Raw genomic sequence first — 11,978 nt, 5'->3', positions numbered from 1 at the left:
TACAGCTAGCTTTTGTCTTTGAATATATTCGCCACGAATATGACACCCTTGATTCAATTTGTAGGGGATAACCCTGTTTATATTCGATTTCTCGAACGGCTACTTCTAGAGCTTGAAAATCCCCTCGCTATTCCTCTGGATGTGATGCCACAGCGTCAAGGATTCAAGCAGACTTGAATCAAGACTGTAAATACATAGACATGTAATGGCTGTACTTTCGAAATATGTATTTTGCTATTTACACAAACTTCTCCTGGGACATGCACCTCACTCAAGTCAAGGGCCTACTACCAATTGCTCCGAATCGCTTCCAAGGATTTCAGTGTAAAACCTAAATCCCGCGTTGGGTTGGATTGGATTTTGATCTCATAACGCATTCGCGAGTTTTGGCAGTCTAGTGATGGCAGGGGTCCCGACAAAATATAACCGACTTAGAGATAATAAAGGACGCGATAGATTTGAATTTACCTTATTAGCCATTCCAGTCTGCTAGTCTAGACTAATAGTTTATAGATTTAGGGAGGATAAGGAGCCTAAGGATCCAAGAGATACACGACAAACTCATAATATAGGAAAGGAGTCCTCAATAATCATTCCAAGCCCTCTCAATTCATCAGTGTAGCATAAGCCGTAACCTCAATCTTCGCCTCCCCATAAAGCTCCGCCACCCCAACCCCAGTCCAAGCAGGCCGATTCTCGCCAAAGTACTTCTCCACCACAAACTGCATCGCTTCATCCACTTCGCCGCCACTCAAGCCTCCAACGTGGTACGAAGTCATCTGGTAAACAGCACGGAACCCACCCTGCACACCCGCGGCTGCGAGGGATGCCTCTACATTCGCAAAAGCAAGGTCAAACTGCTCGACCAGCGAGGATGGGTAGCTGAGGTCTTCGAGCATGCCGGTCTGTCCAGACGTCACGACCAGGCGGGCGTTTGGGGGGAGAACAGTTGCGGAGGAGATATGCAAGAGGGGTGAGAGTTTTACGCCCATCCCGGCAGAGTTGAAGCACTTGATGCCGTGTGTGTTCAGGGGAGAGTTGTATTCTTCTGACATTCTTCTGGCTGTGGTAAGAGATATAGATGAAAGGAAAGGGTTATGAAAAGAAATTAATATGTGGTATATGGACGGAATTGGGATTTTGGCTTGCGGTTGGCTTCCACGTTATATCGAGGAAGGGCTATATACAAGTCGAATCTCTCGATTGTGGATGTATAGTTTCGGAGGAGATAAGAGGTGGGCAAGCCACGGCGAGCTACCCCGGACATTACTTTGGTGACAGGAATTTTGATCCTATCTAATCAGCTGGAATTTCAATAAATCAATTGACGATTAATTTTGATAGGACCGTTCTTTATCTCGACGCGTAGAGGCTTATGCAAATCTTTGCAAGACGTACAGTTGCATCGTCATTTCCAGGTGATTTTGTTTTTCTGTATATGGATTTAAATTTCTTTCCCCTAAATTTGCTTGCCCGGCAAAGTCGGTACTCCGACCTTGTCCCGGAAGCAGCGCGTACTGATTTCAAAATTTCTTCAAAGACGACATTTTTATTGGATTTTTGCTTTTCAACGTAGTTACATGACGAACTGATCAATTTAATATCCCTATCCAAATCGTCACTCATTCCTAAACAATAGTCCCCGGATGCTGTTCCGCTTCCCGTACCACTTCCTCCACTGATCGAAACTTCAGATCATTGAAGTATTCCCTCATCTGACGTTCTACCTTTTCCTGGGGTAGAATAGCTCCACCAGCCAGAGAGAACTCGGCATATTGCGCCGCAATGACATCGTCATCACCTGGGCTCCCTTGCTTGATCGAATTCCGCAGACTATCAAGGGTTACATAACGGACCTCCAGGTTCTTTCCATACTTGGCCAGCAACTGCGCAACCATATTCCAGGTGGTCGTTTCACCACATACAAAAGTAGTGGGCTCCCAATTATCCTGATCAATTAGGCGCGCAATAGCCCTCGCCGCATCACGCGCAGCAGTAAAAGAAATCAACTCCTCGCCGGTCCCCGGGATGGTTATCGTGCCCGTTTTAAAATTGACAGGGTGGAATTCACCGATATCACGGATATATCGTGAGCCAGCCGGTACGAAATAGTCGGACAGCCAGCCCATATTGAAAAGCGTCCACATGACATCACTTTGTGCACGCAACGCCTGGCGCACAGGCTCGTGATTGGCGTAGTAGAACTGTGGCGAGTCGGGGTATAGATCGATATTTCCGCCGTATTCAGAAGGTAGGAATCGCTTGCATTTCAAACTTTGCTGGCAGGCTTCCAATAGGGCGAGATGCGTGGTGGCACTGCCGAGAGAGTAGTCGAGCAGCGCGGAGACCAGGGCATCGCAGTCTTCCAGAGCTACGGCCAATGATGGGACGGAGTAGTCAGTTCGACGGAAAGAGATGTCACGGCGTTCGAACCAGGGTTTTGAGCTTCGGCTTAGCACGACGACTTCATGGGAAGCGGCGAGGAGCTCCTCCACAAGGTATTTGGCTAGGTCGCCAGCACCGGCAACTGCGATGCGCATGGTGGTCATAGATTGGAGAGTATGGTAGAAAGGTCTTTCGCAGGGCAATCTCAATCTTTTGGCGGTTATTTGGAGATTCGGCGGGGATACGCTGATTTAAAGTGACATTCTTCGGACTGGTTAGCCTCGGCAAAGATAAAAGATCGATTTCAAATCCGCGCTCTGAGTATTATTAAGGATAAGGAAACCCCATGATCCGTGGAGACCAGGAAATTCTCCATTAGTAAAGATTCCACCAAGTAACTTTGGTTGGAATTCCTTAGGGCTCGTTGTCACCTTCCATCGAAGTGGGTCCAAATGATGGTCTGTCATCAGTTTAATCGCATTAGTTAGAAAGTACATATTAGATCAATTAATCATTCTAGGTTGGAAAACTTCTCAGGCATGGGACTGGAATTGATTGGAATTGACCCTCGCTGTCAATTACCATTTGCACCCTGTACAACCGCGAAGCTCAAGATAAGAGGGATCAAACATCCGCTCTTTTAAAGCTAAAGATTGACTAAACCACATCCTCCCAGGCCGTTAGGAACATTTAAATACACAATACGTCACAAATGTCGAGCACCAACCAGAATCCTCACTTCGGCGAGTTCCAAACAATAGCAGCCCCGGAGAAATCTTGACAATTGTCAAAGCCGATGGAGGAGTCATCATCGAAAACTTCCTGGCCGCAGATCAACTACAGCGCTTGAACAACGAAATTGACGCCTCGGTGGCGCAAGCTGTCTTGGGCTCAACCCACAGCGATAAATTCATCTCGACCTTCCACGGTGCCATGACCAAACGCATCACCAATCTTGTGACGTTAAGCCAAACCTTCCGCGACACGCTGCTAGACAGCGATTCAGTGCATGCGATTGCTGAGCGAGTCTTTCAGGAAGAGGCACAGAGCTATTGGATGAGCACTGCGCAGGTCATCGAGATCAGCCCCGGCAATGACGCCCAGCCTCTCCACCGAGATCTGGAAAACAGCTACCCCTTCATCGCCATGGGACCCACGGGTCCGGAAGTCAACCTTAACTTTTTAATCGCTCTTTCGGATTTTACTGAAGAGAACGGGGCTACGAGAGTCATACCTGGCAGTAATCACTGGCCTGACTTCAATGATCGCGGGACGGCCGAGATGACCATCCCGGCAGAGATGAACGCGGGTGACGTGCTCTTGATCTCTGGGAAAGTGGTTCATGGTGGCGGCGCTAACAGGTCGGTCGATGTGAAGCGTCGAGGCCTTGCTTTCACATTTTCACCAGGCTACCTGACGCCAGAAGAGGCCTTCCCGTTTTTAATCAAGATGGACGTGGTGAAGCAAATGACTCCACGGGCGCAGAAAATGATCGGATTTCGGAGTCAGTATCCTAAAGGAAGTCCGGGGTTGTGGCAGATTGATTATAAGGAGATTGGAGACTATTTAGCCCTGTAAAGTTGAACTGGCTCTTTTTATCGCGAATATTTCCTCAATGCACATGGATTAATTTAATATTGGATGATTATTTGGCCTCTCGGGCTCTCTGTGTTGATAGCAAGCACATAAAGCCGTGTGGTTGAACTGAGTGGTAATTCCAATTGCCCATTAAATAATAAATAAGTCCAATCCCATTTCCGCCATAACTTTTCCCCAACTGACAAAGCAGCTAGCTTTATCGTGGACCCTTGCGGTATCCCTCCTGCGCCATACTTCAAGAACTACAGCCAAAGCCAAACTCACACTTCCAATACCCAACCTCGACTTTGTGGCAAACCACCTGAAGAATGCGTTTCGTGACTTGCTTTCGTCGGCTTCACACGCGACCACAAACATCGGCCATAGGATTCCACAGTATCCGGAGGTAAGCTCGTGGATTTCAATATTTCGTAAGTGCAAAAGACTCTGGCGCACTGTTCCTTGGAGGTCTTCTGAAAGAGTGTGTAGTAGACTATGTTTGAAATGGATATAGCAAGCATGATAAAAGACCATTTGGTAATCCATGATCACCAGTCTCTCCGGGCCGAGAATCCCTTGTTTGTTTGATGCAGACATCGGTTTATTAAGCCGAATTTTGATCTCAAGCCCTTCCAATTCGATCTCGGAGGGACGGTGAAGAGAAGTGGAAAGATGATTGATATGTATGATAGCCTCCAATATCGGTTTCGTGATGCCGTAGTATTGATCAAGAACATAGTCTGTCTCTAGGAACATGCTCGTAACACCAAATGTTGGGTCGTACACGTAGTCCGAGTCACAAACTGCATGGGTGGCTTTTGCCACTGTAGTGGCTGCAGCCTCTGGGATAGTGGATCCAATGACTTCGGTAAACAGGAAGAATTGATAAGTCATCGACTTTTGCAAGTGAGTCCATTTCCCCTGTTCAATCGAGTGAAGCCATCCCCTGCCACCCTTCAAATGGCCTCGCCAGAAGGAGAAATTGCCACTTATGACTTCCATGAGTGATAGAGCACTGATGACAGCCAGCACAACTTCCAGCTGCGTTTCCCTTCTTTGCGTCGATGCCTGTCGGAGGTAACTGAGACTCAGTTGGTAATGTTTGATGGCGCTCATCGAGCCTGATAGGGTATTGAATTCTACTCGCTGGGATTTATTGAAGGCCGATAATGCATAGATCGCATGAAGCAGAGCAGAATTCTCAAGCAATGTATGTTTTCCTGCCATTGATTGTAGAGCCATGGGAACCCAGACAGCCCGGTAAGGATTATCTGCGTAGCCAACCGATATCATCAGGTCGCTGAGATGCGTTATCCAATAATGCATCAATTCTCGATCCTCTCTGGGTTCGGGATATCCAAAGAGTCCGAAATGATTGATAGAATCTTCAGTCCACGGACTCCATTCAGATGCCACATAGTCCTGCAGGCGGGGCGAAGAACGGCATCTATTAACAGAAGCATGGCCGGTTTCTGGGATAATTGGTGTTTCTGGTGGCCAGTTGGACGTGACCAAAATGGTATCCAAGTTGTCGTCTTGATTATCATTTACTTCCCGCAATATTGTTGACATAGAGGAATCTTTGGAATGAGAACCTGCAAGCGGCGAAACCCCGTCTCTTAAGATGGATAGGTTGGATGATTCCACATCAGCCCAAAGACGCAAGTGCTCCGGGGCGACGTCTCCCCGAGAAGATGGGAGACGGAAAACTGAAAAAGGGCCATCTTGCTCTTGATCGACGACAATTGCTGCATCTAAAGTCTCTAGAGAGATATCGAGTTGTACTTCACTGAGGGTGGGCCCCTCACACTCCTGCAGCTGAGTGAACAAGCGTCTTTGGGCGCCGGTGGGATTCCTGTTGTACTCGTCTGGCCAAACAAGCTTGACCCCATAGCCCTCACAATGGAATGAACCTTTGCTGCACCTAACACATGCCGGCTTTTCCTCGCCGCATTTTACGCCCCGGGACCGGCAGGTCCAGCATCCAGTGAATGTCTTTGATCGTTTGACAGGTTTCTTGGGTCCTCTTCGGGGCATTATGATGTTTGATTTCAGATGGCAAGCGACAGAGAGATGATAGAATGCTGGTGCAGCCTTATCGGCTGCTCACCGGAAGGTTACGGGCGTTTTATCGCCGCCCCACATCTCGCTGTGAGTTTCCTGCCGCAGGTGGTGGATAACAGGTACAATTCCCAGCCAACAAAGAACGACCACACAGAACGCACCATCTGATAATGGCCTTCTCTTATGTGGACGAAATCAAAAGATAGGATCTTACTGAAGTCGGAACACCACCTATGCACCCCTACACATTCCAAACCGGTGGCAACTTCTGTCGTATCTTTCACACCACGTTCGTCAGAGATAGGTCGTGGCTATCAGTAGCGGAACCCTGGCTGATCCTAAGAATGCTAGGATGTATTTGGCTTGTATATAATTGTTGGCCATCTCGAATTTTATGATGCTGCTTTTGTGTTTCGTTATCCGTGAATCAATTTGAATATGTCGGCCATGACTGATAAGGCCAAACATCACACGAAGGCTTTAAACACCAGCGCAGAAGATGATTCCGGCCATGAGTTCGGCGTCGGCGACGTCGAGGCCGTCGAGGTTGGAAAACCGTTCCATTTTTGGAGCACACTAGGAATCTCTTTCTCCATTACCTCGGTGCCCCTGTCGATTGGAACATATCTTTCAGTCAATATAGGGGTCGGTGGTAGTCCAGTCTATTTCTTTGGGTACATCGTTGCCGCTCTCTTCAATTTGTGTATCTGTGCGTCTCTAGCAGAGCTGGCTGCTGTTTTCCCACACTCCTCAGGTAATGTCCCATTATTTTCTTCGCATTGTGTGGATGATTGTCATTTCTAAACTACCAGCTAACTAAAGATCTCCAGGCCAGGTTTATTGGACGTCACAATTGGCGCCCAGACATTATGCGCGTAGCCTCAGCTACCTTGTGGGATGGTTGACAGCCGCCGGTTACTTCTTCTGGACAGCAGCCACCTATCTCATCACTTCGGAATTGATATTCGCCTTGGTCCAGATCTGCCATTCCAATTTTACTCCACTTGCATGGCACTACTACATGTGTTATGTTGCGATAGGTCTTTGGACCCTTTTGCCAAACACAGTCTTCTTTAAATGGTACCCTATCTTTCTGCAAGGCCTGGTGGCCTATATCAACCTCGGCAGCCTGTTTATCCTCATCGTCCTACTTGCTCGCTCAAGTCCTAAACAATCAAAGCAGTACGTATTCAAGGATTTCGTCAACCAAACCGGTTGGTCATCGGATGCCGTTGTGTTCTTCATCGGTCTACTACCGGGCCTCACGGCCATCAACGGGTTCGACAGTGCCGCGCACATGGCTGAAGAAATGACCCAGCCTTCCCGACAGGTCCCCCAAGTTATGTTCATTAGCGCGATGGCAAGTGCGATTTCTGGGTTGCCTATGATCTTGGTATATATGTTTTGCATTACAAACCCGGAAAATCTTCTGAATCCTGTCGGTGGTCAACCTATCATTCAACTGCTCGTTGACTCTCTCAGATCTTTTCCTCTTGCTGTTGTCGGAACTTTGGTATTCATCATCTGTTTTGCTTGTGCCAGCGTCACATTGCTGACGGCTTTCACCCGAATCTGGTGGTCTCTAGCCCGTCAAGGGGGTGTGCCTTTCTCCAAAGTTATGGCCAGGGTCAGTGAGCCATCACAACTTCCACTGAACAGTATCATTTTCTCTGTGGTTGCCTGCTCACTAATCGGTCTCCTCGAGCTGGGTTCTGCAACGGCACTAAATGCAATTTTGGGCTCCGCCATACTTTGCGTCTTCTCATCCTACGCCATTCCGGTTGCATGCTCCCTGCTGGGTAAGCGCTCCGCCTTGAAAGTGCCTCATTATTTTAACTTGGGAAACGGGTTTGGTACTGTGTTGAACTGGATCTCCGTCGTGTGGATCGTTTTTGTGTTTGTTTGGTTGTGCTTTCCGTTATATCTCCCAGTGACCATGGATACCATGAACTGGGCGGTGCTGGTCATTGCTGTTGTCATTGCTATCAGCGGGATTAACTGGTTGGCTCATGCGAAAAATTGTTTCCAAGTTCCGAGGGCTATTTGAAGAAACAGGAAGATATTTCTTCAGTAGACTTGAGAGCACAACAACAGTCATGAGACGAATATCCAAATATAAAGTTCCTAGGTTGTACCGGAAATTACGTCATGGCCATAAATCAATAAAACTATGAACGGAAATTCAATTAATTGCAAAGAATATTTCGTAAGAATTGACACCTGAAAATATGCTGGTCAACATACATATAAAGATTAAGCGTGGGAAGCTCTTATCCAGGCATCTAGAATCGGGTCAATTACGATAAATAGTTAATTATATGCTAATAATACCTAGAGGCAGTTTCATTTAGAAAAGTGTTCACGATTGTGGATGAAAACTGCAACACTGGAATAAATTTAGCTTACAAAAGGATGAAGCAGTGACAAACCCGTTAGTATATACAAAACAAGTAATTTCGCCATCATCTAGTACTACTATCATGCCTGAAGCAAAATGCTCTCAATAGCACGTGACTAAGCCCAATCATCAGCCGGCTCCTCCACTCCAGTCCACATATCAGTGTTATCGGGAATATTGGGGTCCAGCAGTTTTCTAGGATCGGTCGAGTCTACCCATCCCAGGAACGGCTCACTTAGGCTATATCCAGCAACCTTCTGGATATCGACGGGGTACTTCCTCATCACATCCAGGTCCACAGAAAGATACATATTCTCCTCCTGTCGCAAATATCCCTTCGTCATGAAGGTGGAGAAAATAAGCCTCTCTTCGTCAGCAGTGGTATTCGCCGATCCGCCGTGGAAACAAGAAGCAAGCATCATGAATGCATCTCCGCGCTCCATCTCTGCATACTCGCAAAGATCCTCGTTTGGAGGGTTATTGTGGTCCCACAGGTGACTCCCAGGGATGAAGCGGGTGGCGCCATTGGCTTTGGTGGCCTTCTTGCCAGCGACGAAAAACCCAATGCTGCTGTCCCGGCGAGTGCCTTCGCGACCAGACGGGTACACCTCTGCGAACTTGGTAACCCGCTGATGGATCGAGTCGTCGCGGTGCAGAGGCTGTGCGGCGGCGCCAGGACCGATACTGAATACAATCGTATTGGACAGTTGGGGGCGAGAGACTGTCCATTGCTTTTCGGTACCGGACCAATACCATTGCTTCTCTGTCAGGAAGCGGCTAGATACACCTTGGAACAGTGGATGCATGCAAATTTCACGTGCGTAGGTCGGAGATTTCTGAAGCGCGGCGGTTGTGCGCCGGGTTTGTGCCGGAAAGAATGACCCGTTCCATGCCGTGTCATTTTCAAGACCAGGGCGTATGTCGAGTCTAAGCTCTGTTAGAGTATATCTAAATGGGGTCTAGAAGCTTCATATTTACTCAATTTGGTCGAGAGCTTCCTGACTCACTGCATTGCGAATAATCACACCCCCGGCCACTTTGAGGGCGGCGGCGATCTCGTCAGCCGATGCCGTCCCCTTTACCACCGGAACAGCTGGTCTGGTCTTGACAGCCATGTTTGAACAGCGAAATATGATTCCTGATTGGCGAAGATGTTTTGAAAACCCTTTGGATGTCTATTTTCCAGATGGCAAAGGATTCCACGAAGCTCCTTATAGATTTTCGCGTTTAATCTAGCATGACTTGAACATAGCCAATGAGCAAAAAAAAAGGCATCAGACCATTTGGACAGCCTTGTGAGTTGGAAATCGACAGCGAGTCTCACCTTCACTGAATTTGAAAAATCCAATCCAGCTGCAATTGGTACGATATCAGTGTGACTTGGAAGAGGTCACTGGATCCTGATACCCTGAACTGTCCGCATCGATTGACAACATCAAGCATCCCATTGGATAAGATAGTGTCCGTACTGGGAACCGACAGCGACAAGATCTTCACCATGCAACAATCTACCTAGGGGGAAATTCAGGACATCAAAGCCGATAATCCCAACCATGTATCTCTAAACTGTGTAAATGGAACTCCTTATCACGTATCTATGAGATTCTGTTCAAAATGGGGAGGTGCGGATTGAGGATATCGCACTAGGCTGAGGCAATTCACAGCGAGCCCTTCCATCCGAGAATAATAACGCTGGAAATATTGCGATAAGAAACTCGTCAACAAGGTATATGAGAGCCGATCTCCCAATTATATGCAATCCTGTCAATGACAATTGGTACCCCACAGTCTGGATTTCTTGTTTGCGCATACGCATCGCCTCTCTTACCCCGCCCCCAGATGAAACAATCCAGCATAAACACCAATTTCAATTGAAAATGGCCTCAACATTCAAATCCCTCCAAGATCGAGTCGCAATCGTCACCGGTGGATCCCGCGGCATCGGAGCGGGAATCGCCATTGAGCTGGGCAAGCGCGGGGCGAACGTGCTCATCACATACAACCAAGCCAGTACACAAGCGACAGCGGTAATCAGCCAGCTACGGACACTGGGTGTCAGTGCAGAAGGCGTGCAAGCAAGTGGCAGCGACCGTGGCTCCCCACAACGGATCGTCGCCAAAGCCGTTGAAACCTGGGGCCACATCGACATCATCATCAACAACGCTGGCACTGGCGACGACGCTCTACTAAGTGACCTAACACACGAGTTATGGGACAAGGTTCTGGACTGCAATCTTCGGTTCCCGACGTTTCTACTCAAGGAAGCTATGGCGCATTTCGGGACCGCGCCTCGCATCGTCAACGTCTCCAGCGTGATCGCACGCATGGGAGGCTCGTATAGCACGGCTTATTGTGCGACGAAGGCGGCGCTGGAGGGGGTTACGAAGGTATGGGCACAGGAGCTGGGACAGAAGTATGGGGCTACGGTTAACTGTGTTAATCCTGGGCCCGTCAAGACGGATATGTGGTTGAAGGACACTGAGCAGGCCGTGCTTGATGAGTGGGATACGAAAATGAACGAGATTCCTGCTGGGGCGAGGATCGCCGAGGTGGATGACATTGCGCAAATTGTTGCTTTCCTGTCTGAAGAGGGGAGCAGCTGGTCAACGGGTAGTACAGTGAATGCGAATGGGGGTCTTTGTTTTGTTTAGTCTTTAAAGTACCGCGTTTGGTCATTCATAAGATCATGCTTGAAGGAGCCACGGCAAATTCATTTTGGTCTTCCCAACTGGGATTAACGGACACCATGAGAAGGTATGATTCAATTGTCCCAACAGCCTGGCAAGGGCGGCTGCTCAAGGCGAGCTCACTGTGGGCACTTATTACAGTACCTGAAAAGTTCGGCTTCTACAACATTTACACTCTTTCGCTCTTTCTCAGCACCACATCCGTGCGCTAGTCTGTATGTAGCTTAAGCCGTTAATTATTTTACCTACTGTATAACACGTGTGCTGTAAATATCACGAGTTCCAGGAGATATTACAGGCTATTTAATGTGCGGGAAAGAGAAAAGAGAATCGAATTGATGCATGGATGCACATATCCGTGGAAGCTGGCCGCTGTTGAAGGGTCATTTTTACGAGCTAGTTGCAGGGGAGACCCTATACAGCGAACCTCTTGGGCCCAAACCCACATGTAACGATCCGAACCACTGTCAAAGCTCGAATTCTTCGACAGCATAATGCAGACCACGAGTTTAAAGACACTTTGAAGGAGTTTGGTTGTATGATGCTTCTAATTGTGGTTACGTGCATATGCCAATATGCCGAGGGTTTTAGATGGAACAGTATGATCCAATGACATTATATAATAGCTTAGCCGAAAGGGCTAGTGCGGAGGTCGCCCAACTCGGGTGATTCTCACCCTAATCTCACCCTGATTCTGACCCTGTCTATATCCATCTACCTAGGTTGCAACTCAATCTTGAAATGCTTCCATTCTATATATTCCCTTTTAATATCTAAACAAGTACATACGACCACAGGGTGTGGAGAACAGGGCTTCCCGTCCGCTCAGCCGTACTTAAGCCACACGCCGGTAAGTTAGTAGTTAG

General features: G+C 48.0%; 7 protein-coding genes across 7 annotated transcripts; 3 read left to right on the top strand and 4 right to left on the bottom strand.

Annotated features, from left to right (window-relative positions):
• Window positions 1–605: 605 nt before the first annotated feature.
• On the bottom strand, window positions 606–1,055 carry PENARI_c006G07078 (uncharacterized protein; the record flags this gene model as incomplete). Its single annotated transcript, XM_022630428.1, has 1 exon — window positions 606–1,055. One exon carries the CDS (start codon window positions 1,053–1,055, stop codon window positions 606–608), a length of 450 nt encoding a protein of 149 aa, XP_022489631.1.
• A 573-nt stretch (window positions 1,056–1,628) lies between these two features.
• On the bottom strand, window positions 1,629–2,540 carry PENARI_c006G08679 (uncharacterized protein; the record flags this gene model as incomplete). The annotated part of the gene is made up of 1 exon (XM_022630501.1): window positions 1,629–2,540. One exon carries the CDS (start codon window positions 2,538–2,540, stop codon window positions 1,629–1,631), a length of 912 nt encoding a protein of 303 aa, XP_022489573.1.
• Window positions 2,541–2,837: 297 nt separating this feature from the next.
• On the top strand, window positions 2,838–3,963 carry PENARI_c006G03897 (phytanoyl-CoA dioxygenase family protein; the record flags this gene model as incomplete). The annotated part of the gene is made up of 2 exons (XM_022630272.1): window positions 2,838–2,843; window positions 3,070–3,963. The coding sequence occupies 2 exons, from the start codon at window positions 2,838–2,840 to the stop codon at window positions 3,961–3,963; spliced, it is 900 nt and encodes a 299-aa protein (XP_022489984.1).
• A 150-nt stretch (window positions 3,964–4,113) lies between these two features.
• PENARI_c006G11033 (Zn(II)2Cys6 transcription factor) lies at window positions 4,114–6,000 on the bottom strand (the record flags this gene model as incomplete). Its single annotated transcript, XM_022630609.1, has 1 exon — window positions 4,114–6,000. One exon carries the CDS (start codon window positions 5,998–6,000, stop codon window positions 4,114–4,116), a length of 1,887 nt encoding a protein of 628 aa, XP_022489842.1.
• Window positions 6,001–6,465: 465 nt separating this feature from the next.
• On the top strand, window positions 6,466–8,074 carry PENARI_c006G10078 (uncharacterized protein; the record flags this gene model as incomplete). The annotated part of the gene is made up of 2 exons (XM_022630570.1): window positions 6,466–6,781; window positions 6,858–8,074. 2 exons carry the CDS (start codon window positions 6,466–6,468, stop codon window positions 8,072–8,074), a joined length of 1,533 nt encoding a protein of 510 aa, XP_022489837.1.
• A 467-nt stretch (window positions 8,075–8,541) lies between these two features.
• PENARI_c006G01653 (phytanoyl-CoA dioxygenase family protein) lies at window positions 8,542–9,540 on the bottom strand (the record flags this gene model as incomplete). The annotated part of the gene is made up of 2 exons (XM_022630169.1): window positions 8,542–9,352; window positions 9,404–9,540. 2 exons carry the CDS (start codon window positions 9,538–9,540, stop codon window positions 8,542–8,544), a joined length of 948 nt encoding a protein of 315 aa, XP_022489710.1.
• Window positions 9,541–10,302: 762 nt separating this feature from the next.
• On the top strand, window positions 10,303–11,004 carry PENARI_c006G04719 (SDR family NAD(P)-dependent oxidoreductase; the record flags this gene model as incomplete). Its single annotated transcript, XM_022630309.1, has 1 exon — window positions 10,303–11,004. A coding segment is annotated over one exon (702 nt), but the record flags the coding sequence as incomplete, so codon positions are not given.
• Between the last annotated feature and the right edge of the window lie 974 nt (window positions 11,005–11,978).

The sequence above is a fragment of the Penicillium arizonense genome (genome assembly GCF_001773325.1).
Source record: "Penicillium arizonense strain CBS 141311 chromosome Unknown PENARI_contig006, whole genome shotgun sequence".
NCBI classification, from domain to species: Eukaryota; Fungi; Ascomycota; class Eurotiomycetes; order Eurotiales; family Aspergillaceae; genus Penicillium; species Penicillium arizonense.
This window is presented reverse-complemented; position numbering and strand designations above follow the sequence as displayed.